The sequence below is a fragment of the Pinus tabuliformis genome, chromosome 1_2 (genome assembly GCF_031772625.1).
Source record: "Pinus tabuliformis cultivar Carrire ecotype Pingquan chromosome 1_2, CPIR1, whole genome shotgun sequence".
NCBI classification, from domain to species: domain Eukaryota; kingdom Viridiplantae; phylum Streptophyta; class Pinopsida; order Pinales; family Pinaceae; genus Pinus; species Pinus tabuliformis.
Window position 1 is genome coordinate 1,353,143,159 of NC_142298.1, and position 22,251 is coordinate 1,353,165,409.

A 22,251-nucleotide genomic window follows, 5' to 3' on the forward strand; every position below is an offset into this window, starting at 1 on the left:
CTGCTCAATTTTGTCCCATGGTAGCTTGCATGTAGAAGCATCATGTGATCCATTTCGTTTGCAGCGAATGCAATGCAGATCTGCTTTTTCTCCTTGAGAATGTCTGCCCCCCCGCCTCTGAAGTATCTTCCTCTTCCTCTTCGTCCACCTCTTCCTCTTGTAGAATCTTGAGCAGGATGCTTTTCTTTATGAGCAAGGCAAACAGTCTCTTCAGAAGATTCAGGCACTGTCTTCTTTCCAAAGGCTTTCTCTCTTTCAGCAAACTTTTTCACAAGAGAATCAAAGGTTATATCTTTAAGATTTCCATTTGCTTGTAAAGACTCAAGATAATTGGAGTAAGTAGGATAGAGTGCCTTGAGAAAAGAAATAAGAGGGATGTCCAGCTCAACCTTAGTGGATTTGATATCATGCATTATGGATTTTACTTCAGATGCAAGAGCAAGAGGATCATTATTTTTTAGTTCAAGAGTGAAGAGTTTAATCATGAGCTGAACAACTTCAAGTGCAGAATGTGAGTCATAGAATTCTTTGAGCTTTTGTAAAGCTTCAAAGGCAGTTGAATATGATGAAATATGGCGACTTCTTCATTTACAGATGCTGCGATTAATGCATATGCTTTGCTGTTCTTGTTATCCCAAATGACGAGCTCTTTGTCTGATGTAGGCTGTACTGGGTCATTGTCTCCTTCTCCGACACACACTCCCTTCCACAACTCATTGAAGATGAGGGTGTGTTTTATCATCCGGGACCATTCAGGATAGTTCTCCTTGCCAGTGAGAACTATCCCTACCATAGAGATGATTGAATGCATTCTGTAAAAAAATACTTCTGCTGGAAAAAAAATCCTTACGTTACAGCCTTATGCACTTTATTTTCCTCTAATGTTTGATAGAAGCATCAACATTTCATTGTACATATCACTTCAATATATCATGCAATACTACTATGTTTTGAAAAAACGCGCAAGGGATCACTTCAATATATCAATATATCATGCAATACTACTTTGAAAGCAGCGCAATATATCACTATATCACTTCAATGTATCAATATATCACTTCAATATATCAATATATCATGCAATACTACTTTGAAAGCAGCGCAATATATAAACGCTTTGAATGATATAAATGTTTTGAATGATACTGCACAATACTCAACACTATGAACTCAACAAACGTTTTGAATGGTATACACTGCGCACAGCCTTGATTGCAACACGTCCACGGGTTTAGTTCATCGCAATTCGAATTCAGTTTCCACTCCTCTTCTCACTGCAGGCGCCTCTGATGCATCTCAGTCTCCAGCAGATTGAGTCTCCCATGCGCAGAGACAGTGTACTCTGCTCCACCGTCAGTCAATTCATAAAATTGCTGTAGCGGCTGCTGCTACCATCCGAAAGCGAAAGAAGAAAATAACAGCGTTCAAAGACGCCTCCTCCAACACCAAGGAATCACCATAATGAAGGAGCAACAAAGACGCAGTGATGAACGTTATAAAACCTTACAAAAAAAATTTCATACCAAAACATGGAAAGCGGCTTTCGTTGCAGAGCCTTATTGGATTCGAACTCTGAACTCCTGTGAAGAAAGTATATTTATATATACAGAGGAGAGAACCAGAAACGCTAACTAAAAGGCAATGTCAGGCTTTGTGTGTTGCTTGCGGTCGGTAGCAGAGTCAGCCAAACCGAACACATTCAAACAAAACCCCTTATTGAGCTATGAAAAATAAAGATCCTCTCTTCTCCTCACAGAAGCGATGATTCAGTGTGCGGGCACGCAGGTATCATGAGCCAGGGATTGTGGGCTCTATCTTGCATAGCTGAGCCGAGCATCTTGTGTGGAGAGGCAGCGAATTTGGGTTGCGATGGAATCTAGTCAAGGTATTCATGCGCAGAGAGGCAGCGAAAAAAGGGCTATAACCGATGCAATCCAGTCAAGGTATTCATGCGCAGAGAGGCAGCGAAAAAGGGGTATAACCGATGCAATCCAGTCAAGGTATTCATGCGCAGAGAATCAACGTTGTTGAGACGCAGGACAGAGGCAGCGCAGAGATAAGGGAGTTACAATTATTTTTAGAACTGGCTCTGATACCATGTCAGGCCAGGCAGTAACTCTCCAAAGGCAGAAAAAACCGATTGGTGTGTTTATTCCATAGGTATGTTATTGTTTTATACATTAGGAGTGATTGTTCAGTTCATCTTCCGATGACTGTTCACATTCCTGATTTATTTATTGTACAAATTCCCAATCATGAAGATTAGGTGTCAATAGTTCCCCCTACCTGCATAAACTCCTCTAGCTTCTTTAGAAAAGAAATATTTCTGCCTTATGATCAAGTGGAAGAAATCTTCAACAATAGTCCATCAGATAAGTAAGGAATCATGTTCTTCAATGGAGTTGCTCCCAAGAGATAATCTATCAAAAGATGATTGTTCATGTGTGACTCATCAAGAATTTCATAGGGCCCATTCACGAATAGCTTCTGCAAGAATGATTAAGAATTGTAAGCTCTCCCTAACAGTATGCGTGATCTCCTTTGGTAGATTCTTGTTATCAAACACTTGGAATATCAAGGACGAATTCATCAGATCAACAACATGTGTTGTTGTCTGGAGTGATCAAGATATTTTCGGATCCAATTTTCTTACTTCTCCATACTTGTGTAACTTTCTTCTTTGGTTTGGATGTTATGGTTTTAGCTTGTTTAGGGACCCAAGTCAAGTTACAATCACGAGTCATATGTCCAATTTTATGGCAATTTAAGCACTCCATCTTGTTCATGAACGAGGAATCATGACTTCTTCTTCCAAAATTGCTTCTAGGAGATTGACAGGGACCATTATATTTGTCTTTGTGATAGGCCCTACAATCTTTTTCCATGTGCCCAAAGTCTGTACAAGAATAGCAATAACCAAGAAATATACTTTCGTACCTGGGAGATGAAGATTTTCTTGATGTACTTCTGAAGTCTTTTTACCTTGGGATTCTTTGATGATATTCATTGCATTTTGTATTCTTTACACTATTTGCAAGTCTTCTTGGAGTAGGATTTCTTCTAATGTTGTCTTGATTCTTCTCCTTGCCTTTGCTGGAACTTGGAGAATCAACTTTTCTTCCAGGCTTCCTCACATCATTGATGTTTGAAGCATTATCATTTTTTCTTGAGGATTCACCTGCATAGCCAAGACCTGATTTATCAAGGGGAGACCTTTGATGACTTAGGATGTCATCTAGGGTTTGAGAACTTTGCAGGTTCTTATTCAGAAAGTCACCTTCCTTTTTAAGAAAGACAATTTCTTCCTAAATTTCCCTGCATTCTTCATCCTTCTTTGATAGAATGATCTCCATTTCTTCCTTCATCTTGGTTTCTTCACATGATTGGGCCTTAAGAGAAGTGATTTCTGATCTTAACTTGGTGATGTCATCATACTTTTTCTTCTAGTTGGTGCATTATGGTGTTTCTCTCGTTTTTTGCTTCATCAACTTGTCCTTCTATGAATTCCAAAGCTTCCATCACATTCTCAGCTCCTTGTGCTTGTTTCCTTGCTTCTTCTAGTTGAGATCTAAGGGAGGAGACCTCTTCCTTTTATTGGCCAACCTCTGCTTCAAGTTTGTTTAAACTCTTGAGTCTTTGTTCAAGGTGGCTTGACAAAGTTTCTTCCCTTTTCTTTGCCTTATCCAATTGATTTGTCATGGATATGACTTCTTCATGATGCTTTCTTCTGTTTTGATGAAATTCCTTCTTAAGCTTGGTGAGGTCCTCATCTATTTATTGTACTTGAAGCTTGAAAGGTCAAATTCCTTCCTTGTATTGTCCTGGTCACCATCTTGCGCTTTCTTTTTAAGTTCCTCATTTTCCTTTTTCAAACTGTTAATCTCTTCCATGGCAGCGATAAGTTCAGTTAGGAGATCTTCTTCAAGGCCTTCATTGCTTTCTTCTTCTTCTAGGTCTTCTTTGGCCTTGATGTCATCATTCTTAATTTCAGCTTCCTTGATGGGATCTGGATTTCCCTCTTGCTTTCCATCATCTTCTTGACTAGAGGTCATGGTCAATGCTCCTTTCTAGTTAAGGTCATGAAGTTTGTGTAGCATCGGATGTGCTCTAGTTCTGAAATTTTGTGGAGGGGCTAGAACAAATGAGATCTCCAAGACCCAGAAATCGTTTGGTGAAATTCCACCTGTATTTTGTTTTATTAAAATAATTAATATTTTTAATGGGGTTCCTAAGTCTAAACTTAGGAAAATAAAAATATTAATGGGTATTAATAAAAATATGGGTGAGAAGCTTCTAAGAGACGAGGATCAAGTTTATTTTAATCTTAGCTGATGATTAGGGACTTAATCTCAACCGTTGATTGATCAATAGGAAAAGTATTAGGGGAGGCTTGAGGGTCAGTTGGTGACACACCAAGTTGATCAATTAGTTCAATTTTTTTGGGGCGTGGTTTGCTGAGAAAATCAAACAAGTGATTTGAGTTGCAGTGAGAGGGGTAGAAGCATAGATTTGGATTGGAGAGGAAGTTCAACAACCCAAATTAAATTCTAATCAATGGCTCAAATCATATTGATTCGATCTCCGTTTGTTTCTAGAAGATTCACACCCAGTTTTATTAATACCCTTTAATTATTTTAATTTCCTAAGTTTAGACTTAGACATCCATTACAAATAATCAATTATTTTGATAAAACTGTCTTCGTGTGGAATTTCCCAAAACGATTTCTGGGTATTCTGGAATACATGTGTCCTAGCCTCCCTGCAAATTTTGAGGCTTAAAGCACATCCGATGCTACCAGAGATCAACATCCTCATGGTTTGAAAGTTATGCGTGTTCAAAGATGAAAGACCCATCTCATGGTCAACAAGCCCCAACCAAGTTGATGACATGGCAACTCTTCGTTGGCTAAGATAATGTTCAAGTCCTAAGGCCTTTTATAAAAAATAAAATCAATATCATCTGAGGGTTTGTGGATCTAAAATTTTGGCTCCAATCTAAAAATTCAAGTTTTAATTTGAATTAAATAGATTTCCCTCCTTAAAACTCCTCAAGTCAGCTAGATCTCATGAGATGTTGATTTTTGGTAGCATCAGATGTGCTCTAGCCTTGAAATTTGGAGGAGAGGCTAAGGCACATGAGATCTCCAAGACCCAGAAATTGTTTTGAGAAATTCCACTCAAATGAGGAGTTATTAAAATAATTTATACTTTTAATGGGTTCCTAAGTCTAAACTTAGGAAAATAAAAATATTAATGGGGATTAATAAAGATAAGGGTGAGAAGCTTCTAAGAGACGAGGATCAAGTCTATTTTAATCTTAGCCATTGATTAGGGACTTAATCTTGGTCGTTGATTCATCGATATGAAAAGTATAAGAGAAGACTTGAGGATCATTTGGAGACACACTGGCAGATGCTCAGTATCCATAGGAAAATCGATTCTCAAGTAAAGGAGATCAATTTCAGAGGGAGAGTTGCAAGGTGGAGAAAGAGGAGGGCATCAATAGCAGGCAGTGACTAAGGAGGAGGTGACATGGGGACAGTGGGAGATAACACAGAGAGAGACGCAGCCCTCACACAGGTTGACGCAGAGGGATGCAAAGCCACTCAGATCCACAAAGAGTTGACGCAGGAGTGGGAGTAGGGTCTCCAAAGTGTCAGAAAGTCTCAAAGGGAAAGTCTCAGGTGTTTTCTTTCAGTTTCTCTATAAAATCATTCATTGTAAAAGAAATTGTTGCTAAAGATTAATAAAGTCCTCATCTGCTGCACTGGTTTTCCCACATTGGGTTTTTCCAGGGACAATTGTCAAAAAACAATTGTGTTGATGTGATTGGTTCTTGTGTATGTATTTTTCTCTGGGTAATTGTGTGATAACTGCAGTAGAATTTATTTTAATATTTGCTGAAGGGATTTCATAAATAATTTATTATGAATAATAAGTAGGTGAAATAAATCAGTTGTTGCAGTAGAATTTTATTTTAGAAATTTTCACATGGTATTAGAGTAGAGATTCGACAACAGGAGAGGGAAATCAACAATGGGTCAAGAGCATGATGCAGAGGCACCCACTCAAGGGGACTCGCGCATATTTCTAGAAGCATGCACAAGGGGCATGAATTACGATTATTCTATGTTAGCTTCCAGATTGGAAGAAGAAGTCGCTTGCTTAGCAAGCTCTACTCCTCTGAGGTTTGGTATATAGACCGTGGAGCTTCCTGGCATATGACAAGAATCCGAAAATGTTTTTCAAATTATCAGGAAGAAAGAATGAATTTTCAAATCACCATGGGAAATAAGGCAAAGTGTACTCCAGTAGGAAGAGGTACTATGGTCTTTCAAACCGAAGCAGGAGAGCGGCTTCGAGTAACCAATGTGTTGCATGTGCTAGGATTGGGGATGAACTTGCTCTCCATATATCAACTTCAAAACAAGGGATATGACGTTTTCTTCATTAAGGAGAAAGTATAAGTCAAACACTCGAGTTGGAAAAAGAAGGCCTAGATTGGAATCAAAAGTAACAGGTTGTACAGGTTGCAGCTAGAATCACCAATGGCACTGATAGGTAGTAATGGAAACAAAGATTTGAATGAACTATGGCACAGAAGGATGGGACACTTACACCATGGGGCTCTGAGAATTCTCAGGAAAACAGTATTAGGAGTTCCAGAACTAAGTATCGAACAAGATGATATGTACAGAGGGTGCGCTCTGGGAAAGTATGCCAAAGCAACATTTTCCAGAAGTAACAATAGGGCTAAGAGTGTGCTAGGATTGATACACTCAGATATCTACGGACTGATGTCCACAAAAGCTCTTAGTGGTGCCGAATACTTCGTCACCTTCATCGATGACCATTATAGAAAGACTTGGATCTACTTTTTGAAAACCAAGGATGAGGTTTTTGGTCGATTCAAAGAGTTCAAGGCTCTAGTGGAGACTTTGACACGAAAGAAGATAAAAGTGTTGCGCTCAGACAGTGGTGGAGGGTATTTTGACAAGGACTTCACCGATGTTTTTGCTAAGGAAGGCATTAGAAGAGAGGGGATAACTCCCTACAATCCGAGGCAGAATAGAGTAGCATAAAGGAAAAACGGGACTATTGTGGAAGCAGCTAGGGCAATGTTGTATGATCAAGATATGCCTAAATTTATGTGGGCAGAACCATGCAACACGACAGTTTATGTCCAGAATAGGACTCCACATAGGGAATTGGACAAAAGCACTTCGGAGGTCTTCATAGGGAAGACACCTGAAGTCAATCATTTCAGGATATTTTGGAGTTTAGCGTATTTCCATATACCCAAAGAAAAGAGAAAGGAATTGGATCAAAATGCTGAGAAAGGATATATTGTGGGATATAGCGAGAATGCTAAGGCATATAGAGTCTATCTTCCAGGGAGTACGAAGGTAGTAGTTTGGTAGGATATAAAGTTCATGGAGGACAGAGCTTTCAGGAAATCTCGAGAAATGCCTTTTGAGGAGCAATCGAAAGACGAGCCGTTGGTCAAACCACTTCGACCAGCGGAAACTAGTACCATAAATTCTCCTAAAGACAAAGATTCAGAACAGGAGGAATCTCAAGAAGAGCAAGAGTTGATAAATGTGCCTACTACTAGTGGAAGAACGAGCCCGGAACTCCGACAGATTCTACAGGATGAAGAGGACTTCATTTGTGCACCCAGGAATAATAAAAGGGAGCAAAGACAGATACCAGGCCTTAGCAGCCCAGGTTGGGGAACCTTCTAGTTTTTAGGAGGCCGTTAGTATCAAGTATGGGTAGATGCTATGGTGGAGGAATATAGCTCTATAATTGTCAATGATGTCTAGGAAGTGGTACCTAGGCCTCAGGACAGATCAGTGGTAGGTTTGAGATGGATCTACAAGGTCAAATAGGTTGCAGACAACAGTGTGGAGAAATATAAAGCCAGGTTTGTGGCTAAGGGGTATCCTCAGAAGGAAGGGATAGACTACGAAGAAACCTTCGCCCCAGTAGCCAAGTATACTTCTATTAGAACCGTGATATCTCTTGCAGCACAGATGGTGTTGATTTGGGGTAGTATCGGATGTGCTCTAGCCATGAAAATTGGTGGAGAGACCCAGAAATGGTTTGGGCAGATTCTAACTAGTCTGGGAGATATTAAAAAAATTTAATATTTTTAATGGAGTTCCTAAGTCTAAACTTAGGAAAAATAAAATTTTAATGGGTATTAATATAAAACTAGGTTAGAAGGTTCCAAAAATCATGGATCAAGCCAAATATAATCTTAGCCGTTGATTAGAGATTTAATCTCGGCTGTTGAAGGACCAACAGGAAAGGTATAAGAAGAGGCTTGAGGGTCAGTTGGAGAACAGACTAAGGGAGACCAGTCAGTTCGACTTCTAATGCGGGGTTAGCTGAGAAATTCGAACTAGTGGTCTAGGGAGTAACAGGAGGTAGCAGCTATGGAATAGAGAGTCGAGATCAACACCAAAAGACCAGCGCAGAGGTTGGAGACTGTGCTGTCACTGGAAGACCTGTGTGGGTGACGGAGAGAGGCCCAGTGCCGACTCAGAGAGGCAGGAGTTGATGCAGTAGGTCTGGGAGCTGTGTAGAGGCCAGTAAGCCTAACACTGAGGTTGGGAGAAGTGCTGAAGAATTTGTTCTCTGTTGGGAAAGCCAGTTTGGCACCCAGTTGTACTAAAGAATTGTTGAATAATAAAATCCTCCTTTGTTGCACCGGTTTTCCCGCATTGAGTTTTTCTGGGGACATTAGTCCAAAATATCTGTATTGATGTGTTGATTCTTGTGCATGTGTTTTTTCTGTATTATGGTGTGATATCTACAACATAATTTATTTTAATGTTTATTGAAAAGTTTTCGTAAATAACTTATTGGCAAATAAGTAGGTAAAATAAATCGATTGTTGCAGTGATAAAATTTCACATGGTATCAGAGCATGTAATCAGAGACAGGAATGGAAAATCAATTATGGATCGAGACCATGATGTAGAGGCATCTACGTCAGGAGACTCGCACAAATTTTTAGAAAATTGCACAAGAGAAAGTAACTTCGATTTCTCTATGTTGGCTTCTAGGGTGGAAGAAGAAGTGGCTTGTGTGACTAGCTCTGCATCATCAAAAGTATGGTATATAGACAGTGGAGCCTCTTGGCATATGATGGGAATCCAGGAATGTTTCTCAGATTATAAAGAGGAGAGGATGACCTTTCATATCACCATGGGGAACAAGGCAAAGTGTACTCCAGTAGGGAAGGGTACCATAGTTTTTCAAACAGAAACGGGAAAGCAGTTTCGTGCTACCAATGTGCTGCATGTACCAGGATTGGGGATGAATTTACTTTTCGTGTCGTAACTTCAAGGCAAAGGCTTTGACTTTTTCTTCATCAAGGAGAAAGTATACGTCAAACACCCAAGTTGGAAAAAGAAAGTGCAGATCAGGATCAAAAGCAACAAGTTGTACAGACTACAACTAGAATCACCAACGACACTAATAGGTAGTCATGTAGATAAGGATTTGAACGAACTATGGCACAGAAGAATGGGACATTTGCACCATGGAGCTCTGAGAATTCTCAAAAACACTGTAACACGAGTTCTAGATCTTAGTACAGAACAAGATGATGTATGCAGAGGATGTGCTCTGGGAAAGTATGCTAAAGCAACATTTCCTAGAAGTAAGAACAGGGCTAAGAGTGTACTAGAATTGATACACTCAAATATCTGTGGACCCATGTCCACTAAAGCTCTTAGTGGATTCGAGTACTTCCTTACCTTCATTAATGACCACCCAAGGAAAACTTGGATTTATTTTCTAAAAACCAAGGACGAGGTTTTCTATTGATTCAAAGAGTTCAAGGCTCTGGTGAAGAATCTGACTGGGAAGAAAATAAAAGTTTTGCACTTAGATAATGGTGGAGGGTATGTCGATAAGGACTTCACTGATTTTTGCACTAAGGAGGGCATCAGAAGAGAGTGGACAACTCCTTACGAGCAGAATGGAGTAGCAGAAAGGAAGAACAGGACTATTGTAGAAGCAACTAGGGCCATGATGTATGATCAGGATATGCCAAAATTCTTGTGGGAAGAAGCATGCAACACAATAGTGTATGTTTAGAATAGAAATCCTCATCAGACATTGGGCAAGATTACTCCAGAGAAAGTCTTCACAGGGAAGACGCCTGAAATCAGTCATTTCAGGATATTTGGGAGCTTAGCATATTGCCGCGTACCCGAGGAAAAGAGGAAGAAGTTGGATCAAACTGTAGAGAAAGGATATCTAGTGGGATATAGCAAGAATGCTAAGGCATACAAAATATATCTTCTAAGGAGTAGGAAGGTAGTAGTTCAATGAGATGTGAAGTTCATGGAGGACAGGGAGTAGTCAAAGCAGGAGCCATTGGTCAAACCTCTTCAACCAACGAAAGTAAAGAATTCTTCCTTGGATTAGGAAGAATAACAGGATGAGGAGGAGATAACAAAAACACCTGCTAGCAGAGGAAGAATGAGCAGGGAAGTTCATTAGATTCTGCGAGATGTAGAGGAATTCATTGGTGCGCCAAGGAACAATAAGAGGGAGCGAAAACAACTAGATAGATATCAGGCATTAGTAGCTCAGGATGGGGAGCCTGCCTATTTTCAGGAGGCAGCTCAACATTAGGTTTGGTTGGATGCGATGGTAGAGGAGTACAACTCCATAACAGGGAACGATGTCTAGGGGGTAGTGCCAAGGCCTCAAGACATATTAGTGGTAGGTTCGAGATGGATCTGCAAGATTAAATACGCTGCAGTCGACAGTGTTGAGAAATACAAAGCCAGGTCTGTGGCTAAGGGGTGTGCTCAGAAGGAAGGAATTGACTATGAAGAGACCTTCGCCCTGGTAGCAAGGTATACATCTATCAGAACCGTGATATCTCTTGCGGCACAGATGGGGTGGGAGATTCATCAAATGGATGTCAAAACGAAATTTCTAAACGGGGTGATAGAAGAAGAGGTATACATTGAATAACCAGAGGGCTTTGAGACACATAAGAAGAAGTCTCATGTATGCAGATTGAAGAAAGCCATGTATGGGCTGAAATAGGCACCTAGAGCATGGTATGGTCGAATCGATGGCTACTTGTAGAAGATTGGATTTGTCAAGAGTGACATAAATACAAATCTCTACTATCTGGTTGTAGAGAATGAGCCTCTAATCTTAGTATTGTATGGATGATCTCTTTCTAACAGGATCATCTAGGCTCGTCGGGCATTGCAAGAAGAATCTAGCCATGTAATTCGATATGAGGGATTTGGGACAAATGCGTTATTTCTTGGGGTTGGAAGTTTGGCAGCAAAAGGGGGAGATCTTCAATGGGAAAGGGAGATATTCTACAGAAATCTTGAAGAGATTCAAGATGGAGGACTGTAGACCCATGGCTACTCCAATGATCACCAACTGGAAGAAGATTAATGCATCAAAGGACAAGGATGTTGATCCCACCTTATACAGACAGCTCATAGGGTCCCTAATGTATTTGGTCAATAACAACCTTGACATTTGTTACGCTGTCAACACCCTCAGTCAGTTCACGGTGGAACAAAGAGGGTGCATTGGGCAACAACCAAACATGTTCTCAGATATATATAGGGAATAGTCCATTATGGATTGTTGTACACCAGGAGTAAGGATATCAGATCGAGTGGATTTACTGATGCAGATTGGGTGGGAAGTTTAGTGGATCGGAAAAGTACCTCTAGGTATTGTTTCAACATTGGATCAGGAATGACCTCCTGGTGCAGTAGGAAACATAAATCTGTGGCTCTGATCTCAACAGAGGCAGAATATATGGCCACAAGCACAACTTCGTGCGAGGCCATATGGCTTAGAAAACTATTTGTGAACCTATTCAGAAGAAAGATGGAGGTGACCAGGATCATGTGTGATAATCAGAGTTGCATCAAGCTTTCTGAGAATCCAGTGTTTCACAATCGGTCAAAGCATATTGATATCCGGTGTCACTTTGTCAGAGACTGTGTCTAATGAGGAGCTGTACAGTTGAGCTACACTCCTACAGGAGAACAGGTGGCAGACATCCTTACCAAGTCCCTCGGAAGAACCAAGTTTGATTATTTCAGGGAGAAGATGGGGATGATAAAGAATCCATTTCAGTTGCAGAAATGGGTATGATGTTGCAGTGCAGTAGCACGATTCAACATGATGAGAAGGAGTTTGCAGTGCAGTAGCAGTCAGGACTCAGCAGTTGCACGATTCAACATGATGAGAAGCAGTTTGCAGTGCAGATGTAGTGTTGGGAAGATGGACCAGCAACAGCTTGGATGCAGAGGGAGCTGCAGTACAACAGTGGCAGTGATAGAGCCATGAGTAGCAGTATAGGATGCAACAGTGCAGAGGATGTTGGGCAGGGAGGCTTAGCATCAGCACAAGTACCGATGTCGTATGATCAGAGTAATGCTCAGTGTGGAGTATTACTAGAGCACAATCCTCACTAAGAGGGAGTGTTGATTGGGGGTAGCATCGGATGTGCTATAGCCATGAAAATTGGTGGAGAGGCTAAAGAACATGAGATCTCCAGGACCTAGAAATGGTTTGGGCAAATTCTAACTGTTTTGGGAGATATTAAAATAATTAATATTTTTAATGGAGTTCCTAAGTCTAAACTTCGGAAAAATAAAATATTAATGGGTATTAATATAAAACTGGGTTAGAAGGTTCCAAAAGTCATGAATCAAGCCAAATCTAATCTTAGCTGTTGATTAGAGATTTAATCTCGGCTGTTCAAGGACCAACAGGAAAAGTATAAGAAGAGGCATGAGGGTCAGTTGGAGAACAGACTAAGGGAGACCAGTCAGTTCGATTTTTGGAGTGGGGTTAGCAGAGAAATTCAAAATAGTGGTCTGAGGCAGCAGGCCAAGCATCAACACAGATACCAATGTGGAAGATCAGTGTGATGATTCTATAGTGAGGCATTGTTAGAGCACATTCCTCGCTAAGAGGGAGTGTTGATTTTTGGTAGCATCAGATGTGCTCTAGCTTTGAAATTTGGAGAAGAGGCTAAGGCACATGAGATCTCCAAGACCCAGAAATCGTTTTGAGAAATTCCACCCAGATGAGGAGTTATTAAAATAATTAATATTTTTAATGGGTTCCTAAGTCTAAACTTAGGAAAATAAAAATATTAATGGGTATTAATAAAGATAAGGGTGAGAAGCTTCTAAGAGACGAGGATCAAGTCTGTTTTAATCTTAGCCGTTGATTAGGGATTTAATCTTGGCCGTTGATTCATCAACAGGAAAAGTATAAGAGAAGACTTGAGGATCATTTGGAGACACACCGTCAGATACTCAATATCTCTAGGAAAATCAATTCTCAAGTAAAGGAGATCAATTTCAGAGGGAGAGTTACAGGTTGGAGAAAGAGGAGGGCATCAACAACAAGCAGTTATTGAGGAGGAGGTGACGCAGGGACAGTGGAAGACAACGCAAAGAGAGACATAGTCAGAGGAGAGATGCAACCCTCATGCAGGCTAACGTAGAGCCGCTCAGAGCCAGGTTGAGCCACACAGAGTGACGCAGGGTCTCCAAAGTGTCAAAAATTCTCAAAGGGAAAGTCTCAAGTATTTTCTTTTAGTTTCTCTGTAAAATCATTCCTTGTAAAAGAAATTGCTGCTGAATATTAATAAAGTCTTCATCTACTGCACCGGTTTTCCCACATTGGGTTTTTCCAGGGACAATTGTCCAAAAACAAATTTGTTGATGTGATTGGTTATTGTGCATGTATTTTTCTCTGAGTAATTGTGTGATAACTACAGTATAATTTATTTTAATATTTGCTTAAGGGATTTCGTAACTTATTATGAATAATAAGTAGGTGAAATAAATTAGTTGCTGCAGTAGAATTTTAGTTTAGAAATTTTCACATAAGGCCCCTTCAAAAACTATGTAAGGGCATTTTGGTGGCCCTGTTTGGGCATGCATTCAACACTAATCATAAGAGTCTATGCTCTGAAATATCTTGGCCTTGAGGAACTTTTGAGGACCTAACGAAGAGGTGGAATTGTGAAAGGGTTTTGATTTGGGTTGTGGTTTATTCTTTGCCATGGGGATACACTTGTTTTTACTTGTCTTTTTCAGGTGGCCTACTTTATTGCATCGATACTCTCGTATGATTTGTGTTCTAATGCCATATGATGATCTATCTCCTGCGGGCTGAATGAAGCCTCCGAAATCTTGAATGGAGATCAAATTTTCTGACTTGATTCTTTGTTTAAGCGCATATGCTGAAGCAAGCTAAGGGCAAAATTGAAGACGTTTGCAAACCCTAGAACTTGGGTGATCATTTTTGACTCCCTCAAAGATAATTTTGGTACCTGAAACTTATTTATTGCAAGGTGTCTCTGCAGATCTTAAAAAGGCTATAATTCTAATCAGCATAGGAACTAAGTGCACGATTGTTTTGGTTTGGTACAAGGCTTAAAGCTATTCGGCATTCCCTTGGACCAGCAATAGGAGTAACATCTATGTAGAAATGATCCATCAAAATAGTCCTAAATGATGTCCTGAAACAGATTACTCAAACAATGTATGTATGCGGATCCTATTTGGCTATATTTGTGACCAAAACTGTTTTCTGAGCAAATTTCAGAAGCCCTAACTAGTGATCGAATTATCAACAAAACATGAGTATTTTCTTATTGTAGCAGATTTCTTTGTATATTGGCATTAAAATATCTTGACTGACACTGTTCATTAATCCTGAACTGGCATAAAATAAACCAAGGTCTGTTGCATATAGATCTGAAGCTTTCATGAAGCTTTTTAGACAAATTGTATTTCGCGTTTGGCTTCTCTATTAAGGATTGAATTGAAAACATTCCTGCATCAGAAGAACATGCATCTTCAGATCAGTAAAGGTATATTCGTTTAATACTTCATTGTCATGACTGGCATGGAGGGTTCCATTGTCATGAATTGATGATTGCAGTAAGGGTTCCACTACAAGGGTTTTTCTGTCAGCGAGTTGAGGTAAACACATTGCAACAATAAGCAGTAAGGGTTTGGCTATAATACCGTCTTGCAGTAGTAGGGTTCTTGCTACAAGGCTTCAGATTGGTAGACATATGTATCAGCCTGGTTTTACTGAAGACTGTACATTTGAAGTTGGTTCAACAGTTTAGGGTTTCTCTGTCCTATCACTTGTAGTTGTCTTATCATTAGATTGCAAGTATAGGGTTTTATCGTCATATTCCTTTTGCCGCAGAAGTTAAGGGTTTCAGATTGACGGTTATTTGCATTAGCCTGGAACAATCTCATTATGATCATTGTAAGCTGTAAGGCTTCAACTTTTGCTGAAGTAAGACTCACAGTTCATCAGTTTGAGGATCAACAACTTTCTTTGGTTGCAGCAGAAGGGGCTCATTTTCACCAGCACACAAGACAAGCTTCAGACAGAGCAACAATAAGGACAGATCTGGCATCAGTTACATTGATTAGTATATGACAGCAGTGGATTAATTCTGAACTGTACCGTGCATTGTTCTTATCAATGATCCATTCTCGCGGTAGTAAGTGTTGTCATTGTACATCTGAAACAAATTGGCAGTAAAGGTTTTTTTTTTTGAAAATTATTGTAAGTGGGTCATTGACCGTGGTATGGGAGCACACAGTTGTTGGTCTAATTTTCAGGGTGGCAGGGTTGTGCTAGGTCAAGTTGGAGCTTGCAGGGCATTGGAGCATCCTTCCAGTGGGTGCTAGTAAAAAAGTGTGTACGAGCATCCTTTCTAGAGTCAGAGCTGCTTGATGAAACTAGAACATTTTTCTAGAGTACTAGGGAGTTGGGGCTTCCCTTTCAGTTGGAGCTGAAGCATTGATGTACTCATAAAATTATTAGAGAAACGTTTGGTGGTTTTTTTTCTAGAAGGGTTTCCACCTAAAATTGTGGTGTATGCTGTCTTTGATTTTGTGTACTATTTATTTATGTTTTAATCTGATGATGAAAATAATTAATGCTCTAAAAATGAAAGATTGATTAATTGTTAGTGAAATATTGATTCACCCCCTCTCAATATTTCTAACAACAAGAAGCCAAAGGAGGCAACTTGTGCTTTTTGGGGGCTTCCAAGTCAGCTAGAATCAGCCCAAACCCTTTCTGGGTTTTTGTGGGTTTGGTGAGAGGAGATTAGGGCTATTTTTGAAGAATTTTAGAGAGTATTGAGGGCAGAATTCCAGTTCCATTCCTGTAGCAGTTGACAAAATTTCTAGGCAATGCGTGCTACCAGTTTGAGGCCATTTCCAGCACTTGGGTAAACAAAATTCCACCTGGGGTTTGCATAACTTGCTCAACAAGCCCAGGTTCCATCCTTCTATCATTTGATGTACTCATGCACCTATGATTAATAAAATGGCTCTGCATTTTTGCCCAGTTTCATGGTGTACTGATTTATGTGTGTGATTTTAAATTTTTAATAGCTGTACTTAATGCATGTCTTTGGTATTCACTGTTATTTTCCACTTAGGAATATTACATGAGGCTTGTGAGAGCTATCTAGATATCATGCCTTATGATGTCAGTTTTTCAAGTGCACTATACTACAGATTGGATAGGCTTCTATGCTGTTCGATGTCCTAAATCTATTTGTTATTGTTTAGAATACAAAAGCCAAACAGACATGAATACAAGAAAATGCAGGCTTAAGAAGTCCTTACTGCTACCAGTTAAAAAGATAGAAGCATGCAAATGAATTCTCAAAATTAAAAGGCATTAAAATAAGATGATATGTTTATCTTCTAAAAGTTATCTGTTTTCTATTGTTTTGATTCATTTGAATACCTGGTTGACTTATTAGAGCAATGAACTTTCTGTCATGTACAGACAGATGTGAAGTACATCCTCTCGACGATGCTTAGTTCACTTAATCTGCCCATGGGCATATCAACTGCAGTTTCGGATCCTCTCAGGACAGAAGGAGTCTTTGTTACTGCAGCAATTTGCCCTATTCATGGTCCCATTGTGCGATATACTCTTACTGAGCTTGTTCGTGAATATAATGATGTAAGATTTTCTTTCTACAATCTAGCAATCCACACGTTATTGTTTACCTTTTTACTTCCTGCACCTAAAAAACTTCTTGGAAACTGCCATTCTTATGCTTTGTATCTTGTTACAAGTTCTTTATATAATTGTCATGTTGGGAAGTATGAGTTTTTCTCTCTATTTATGGCTGTAATGCCTCTTAACTGTAAGAGTAAATGCAGTGGACAAATCAAAGACTGCGGCAGACAGATGAAACAACAATAGCTGTGATTTATGCATCAGCATATGGAAATACAGCAGCCCTTGCACAAGCTATAAGGTGAGTATGATTGTTTTAATTACTCATTCATGTTGCCGTATTCAGTGAAACATCCCTTCTGTTGAAAATAATTAGGAACGACGGTGCATAGAATGATATGCCACTTCACCATGTTATTTTGTAGCCGTGGAATTTCAAAAGCAGGAATTGGAGTGGAGACTTTGAATTGTGAACTGAGCACAGATGAGGAAGTTGTCAGCTTGGTCCGACGGTGTAATGGTTTCGTCATTGGGAGCCCTACATTAGCGGGTCATATGCCAACTCCAATACAGGTGCTAGCAAGCATTTTCACAGATACAGCTCGTTGTAATTTGCTTATCAAGTGATTTCTTTCTAAATTCTGTCTAAGGACTTGGGAAGAGTCCATTCAACAAGCCAACATTTGAAATTTTCCAAATGGAATCTTCCCATATTTTCTGTGCAGAACTTCTTTAGTCTTAGTTTTTTATTTATTGAACCTTGTATGCTTCATTTGCAGCGAAGGTAATCTTCTCCATTTTCTTTTAAATAAAGCTCCACATGAAGCAACCTTGTGAAGTCTGGTTAATCCCCTTGGTTTATATTTACAAATATTGGTTTTCATGATACCGATTTATATTTCTGTATATGCATTTCTTGGTTGTTTCCCCATGTGATTGTATTGAACCTATATTTTCTTCCCATATATATTCTAGATATGATGGTAACTAAAAACATGTGTGTGTTTTATTAGAAAGCCTTGGGAATTATTCTTAATGACAATGAAGCAAGACCCAAGCCATGTGGTGTATTTGGTTCCTTTGGCTGGAGTGGAGAAGCTGTTGATGAAATTGAGCAACGTCTCAAAGATGCGGGTTTCTCATTTTCTTTTCCCACTGTTCGCTGCAAATTTAAGGTGATACTTCTTCTTGTACTTTCAAGGGGCACTGCATAGTCAAGATGTATACAAGTTGCAAAACATCTAACCTATTAGCGCGGTGCAGAAATAAAAAATAGCTTCAGTCCCCCTCCTCTCTCTCTCTCTCTCTCTATATATATATATATATCAAACTTTCTGCAATGACCTTGATGCTTGTATGTGCAGCCAACAGAAGGGATGCTACAAATCTGTGAAGAGAGCGGAACAGACATAGCACAGGCTGTCAGGAAGTCAAAACTGAGGCAAAGAAGGGATTCTTCTCAGTTTGTCATGGCCTCGAATGTCGATCAGGTTTCTACTTCTGTATTTAAATACAAAGCTTGCAACAATATTAAAGAGATGAAACTATGGAAAGTCATGTAAAATTCTTGTCTTTAGTCACATATATGTTTGTATAACGACGGCTCTATAGGTTTTTTCTCGTCTCATGGTAAGGACATGTAATAGTCAGTTTTCTTTGAACAGAAAATCATTTCATTCCTGTCCTTGTCCATTTTATGCAACTTCAAAGACTCAAATTTCTGTAGTTATATCTCAACAGAAATAATTATAACTTGAACAGATCCAAAGCCCTAAACTTGTAAGATCACTTTTTGAATGATGTTTCCTTCAATTATTTTTGCTATCTGCAGGCAGTGGGTAGAGTGATTGGGTCTCTTTGCGTAGTATCAGCAATAAACGGTGACGCAGAGAGTGCAATGGTTGCATCATGGGTTAGCCAAGCTAGTTTTGTACCACCTGGAATCACATTAGCAGTAAGTATCTGACGTCTCGTGAAGTTCTAACGAGCGTAATGTATCATTTGTTAAACGCCTTATTCTGCGTTATATCTCTTTTCTTGCCTTGATGATATATGTCCTGTTCCTCTTCATTTTCAAAATATTGTTATGCCTTCCATCACTATGTTGAATTGCAAGGTTTTCCTTCTTACAGTGCGAATCTGTGTGTATCGACAAATTATTTTTGCTTGATTGAATGACAACATAGGTTGCAAAAGATAGAGCGGTGGAAAGTTTAATTTTGCCTGGAAGCAAGTTTATACTTAATGTACTTGGGGAGGGGAAGAGTTCTGCCATCATGAAACAACTTTTGAAGCCATTTAAACCGGGAGAACCCCGATTCGAAGGGTTGAAAACGAAGCAAGCTAGTAGTGGCGGCCGAATTCTTTTAGATGCGGTAATTTGGCATATTCTTTTTATGTCACAGCAGTTGTCGTTCAGTGATATTATTTTTAAATCTTTTTCAGGACCATCTCGCATAGTATTGTCACCCATAAATTTTCATACTATTATTTGTGATAATGATCTCTGAAGTGATTTACATGATATTCATTTTACGTTGTGCTTTCAGATATCGTGGATGGAATGTACTGTAAAGAGTCGAATGGAAAGTGGAGACCATTGGGTTCTCTATGCAACTGTTGTAGATGGCCAATTACAGGTTTGTCATCGGTTTGATATAACAGATAACTCTATAATATTATAATGCATGCCTGTGCTAACCCGGGTGTGAGATATTTGTCATTCAGACTGCAATCTGAGTCACTTTAGTTTATATTCATGTTTTAATCTGTCAACAATGGAATTTAGGGAAAACAAATCTCTTGTATAAAAATAATATCATAAAGTCATCTTTAAGTCCAGCACAGAAAGTTAACCTAATTTTGTTATATTTTCACATGTACAAAACATAAAAACATATACAGCTATTTTTGTAGCTTCAAATTTGATATGAAAATATATCTGAAAGGTCTATATTTCCTTTCAATACTGAAAACATGTAAAAGGTTAATACATTCTATATTGTTTTGTAATATTCCTTTCGGAAATATGGCAACCAATCTGGAAATAAAACTCAAAAATCCACTATAAAAATTTTAAACGAGGCAAATTCCTTGTTATGAATAAAATATTTCTGATGAAAAATAAAACAGCTAATTATTCTCGTCCAGCAATTAGATAAAAATACTGCAATTACAAATAACGGGAGAAATAGCAACAAACTTTATTTTATTTACTGGCGCAAGATTACATGCCAATACAAAACTATCAATAGCTCCTGCTAAATGGCATGTCAGGTTGGAAAATAGTTAAGGTAATGGCCTCCAAAATAACTGTGGCAATACTGATTCTAGCCTCCCAAAACTGTAACTGGAACTAATAGACAAACCTGTGATTTTGAATGACTTCACTAAGGGATTGGTAGAGACAGGTTTCCATCCAATCTCACCAAGCTCCCTGTTACCCACCAAAAGTGGGTGACCCCTAGGAGAAATGTTTCTCCTATTCATCTCTTCCAGCCGACAGCTGGCAACCCCTGAGAGCCACCTTGTAGCCGATGTGACATGCCATTCATATCACAGCCACTTGCATCATTCATATGTCTCCTCGCCCATTTGCCAAGAGCACATGTTGGACTCTGGGCTTCTAAGCAAAAAATGTGCTTTATTCATTTTGCAATCGAGTGCTTATGCTTGTTTGTATTTGGCCATTTTGGCATGGGTTATGGGGTAACTTGGAAGAAAGAAGGGTCTTGGCCGTGGTCTTGTTCCCTCACCTTAAATGGGGGGTAATTTGCAATCCTATTCTAGTGGGACCTCCCCTAATGGCCCATGGCTTTAGGAAGGGGCACTACTTGGGAAGCCATGATTGAAATAGCAAAGCCCCATCTCTCCCTGTTCCATACCACTTTCCATCTCACATTATGAGCCCCCATTCCACCTCCCTTCTTCGGGTTCAACTGACCATTGATTCTTCGGGATTTGGCACCCATACATCCTCATACTTGAGCAGGGCCTGGAAATGCACCATGGGAGGTTGATGCAGCTAAAAGAAATGAAAAGAGCATATGATGACAATAAGAAAAACAAAAGAAAATCAAAATGCAAAAGGTTGTAGAGACTTAGAAATTAGCACGTGGGCAAAAGCCAAGCATGAGCTCTACCTCTCTGATATGGTCATCACTTGGTTCCTGTTAGTTTATGGTAGTAGTGGACAGGTGTTCTATATCTTCAAAATGTCTTCCAAAGGAAAATCTAAAATGGTAGAGGAAAATCTGATGATGCTCCATGTCATAGACTTAGATAGATTACCCCTAGTCAACCAGGACTATAGAATATCTGAAACCCAATGTGAGTTCAACCTATATGAACTCCACAATTGCGCTGAACATAAATTTCTTGATGCTAGCGAAAGAGTTATTATTGCTCAAAACAATGTTGTTTTGTTCACAATATTCCCTGAGTCTATATGCCAAATGCTTCAAGTGAAACCTTCAACCCCTCTGCACCCTTTTTTTGTAGATTCCCTTATGGAAATCTATAAAAATCTCACATTCCCTCAAAGAGCTAAGATCTTTGAGATCTTCTTACCTGAAAATGCAGAATTACCAAGAACAAATCCTCCATACCACTCTTCGATGTTCCCAAAAATGACTAGACAGGTTGTCTCAGTAGTTTCTTGTCTATTAGGCTATCCAACTGATCAGTGGGTTGATGAAATTATTCTAGGATTTCTGTCAGTATTTTCAGCAAGTGAAAAACCTTAAGTAATCTTCAATTATAGTGAATTCTTGTCGGAAACAATACATGATAAATTCTTAAAGTTTTCTACAGAAGGATATTTTGAATATCAGTCAGTTCTTGTGTACATGTTCTTGTTTCATCAAGCAGATAAATTCCAGTTTCAATTAAAGAAATTATATGCGTAGGTAATCCTCAATCTTTAATTCATTGGACTTCCTTGGTAAGGAAGAATACCAATGAATTTTCCTTCAGTGATTACACCAATCAGTTTTTATATATGGTTTCATGCTTGCTCAATAGTGATGTTGTTCCTAGGATTTCCCCTGAAATCAAGAGAATTCTCCATCTCAACGAGAAAACAAAGACTGGAGATTGGTACTTGTATCAAAACTATACAGAGATTAGAGTATATGGATGTGAGCTTCCTCCATATAAACTGCCTAAGTTTGTACCAATTATGATTTTTTATTAGAGTATATAAAG

At 39.2% G+C, this 22,251-nt stretch overlaps 1 protein-coding gene across 1 annotated transcript in view; it reads left to right on the forward strand.

Annotated features, from left to right (window-relative positions):
- LOC149211252 (uncharacterized) overlaps window positions 1-22,251 on the forward strand; it is a 277,136-nt gene that overhangs the window by 249,915 nt on the left and 4,970 nt on the right. Inside the window, exons 9-16 of the mRNA XM_089396978.1 lie at window positions 16,867-17,046; window positions 17,250-17,347; window positions 17,472-17,619; window positions 18,060-18,221; window positions 18,411-18,536; window positions 18,878-19,000; window positions 19,233-19,421; window positions 19,596-19,685. Of these exons, the coding sequence (XP_089253104.1) occupies window positions 16,867-17,046; window positions 17,250-17,347; window positions 17,472-17,619; window positions 18,060-18,221; window positions 18,411-18,536; window positions 18,878-19,000; window positions 19,233-19,421; window positions 19,596-19,685 (1,116 nt within the window). The remainder of the gene's footprint in view (window positions 1-16,866; window positions 17,047-17,249; window positions 17,348-17,471; window positions 17,620-18,059; window positions 18,222-18,410; window positions 18,537-18,877; window positions 19,001-19,232; window positions 19,422-19,595; window positions 19,686-22,251) is intronic.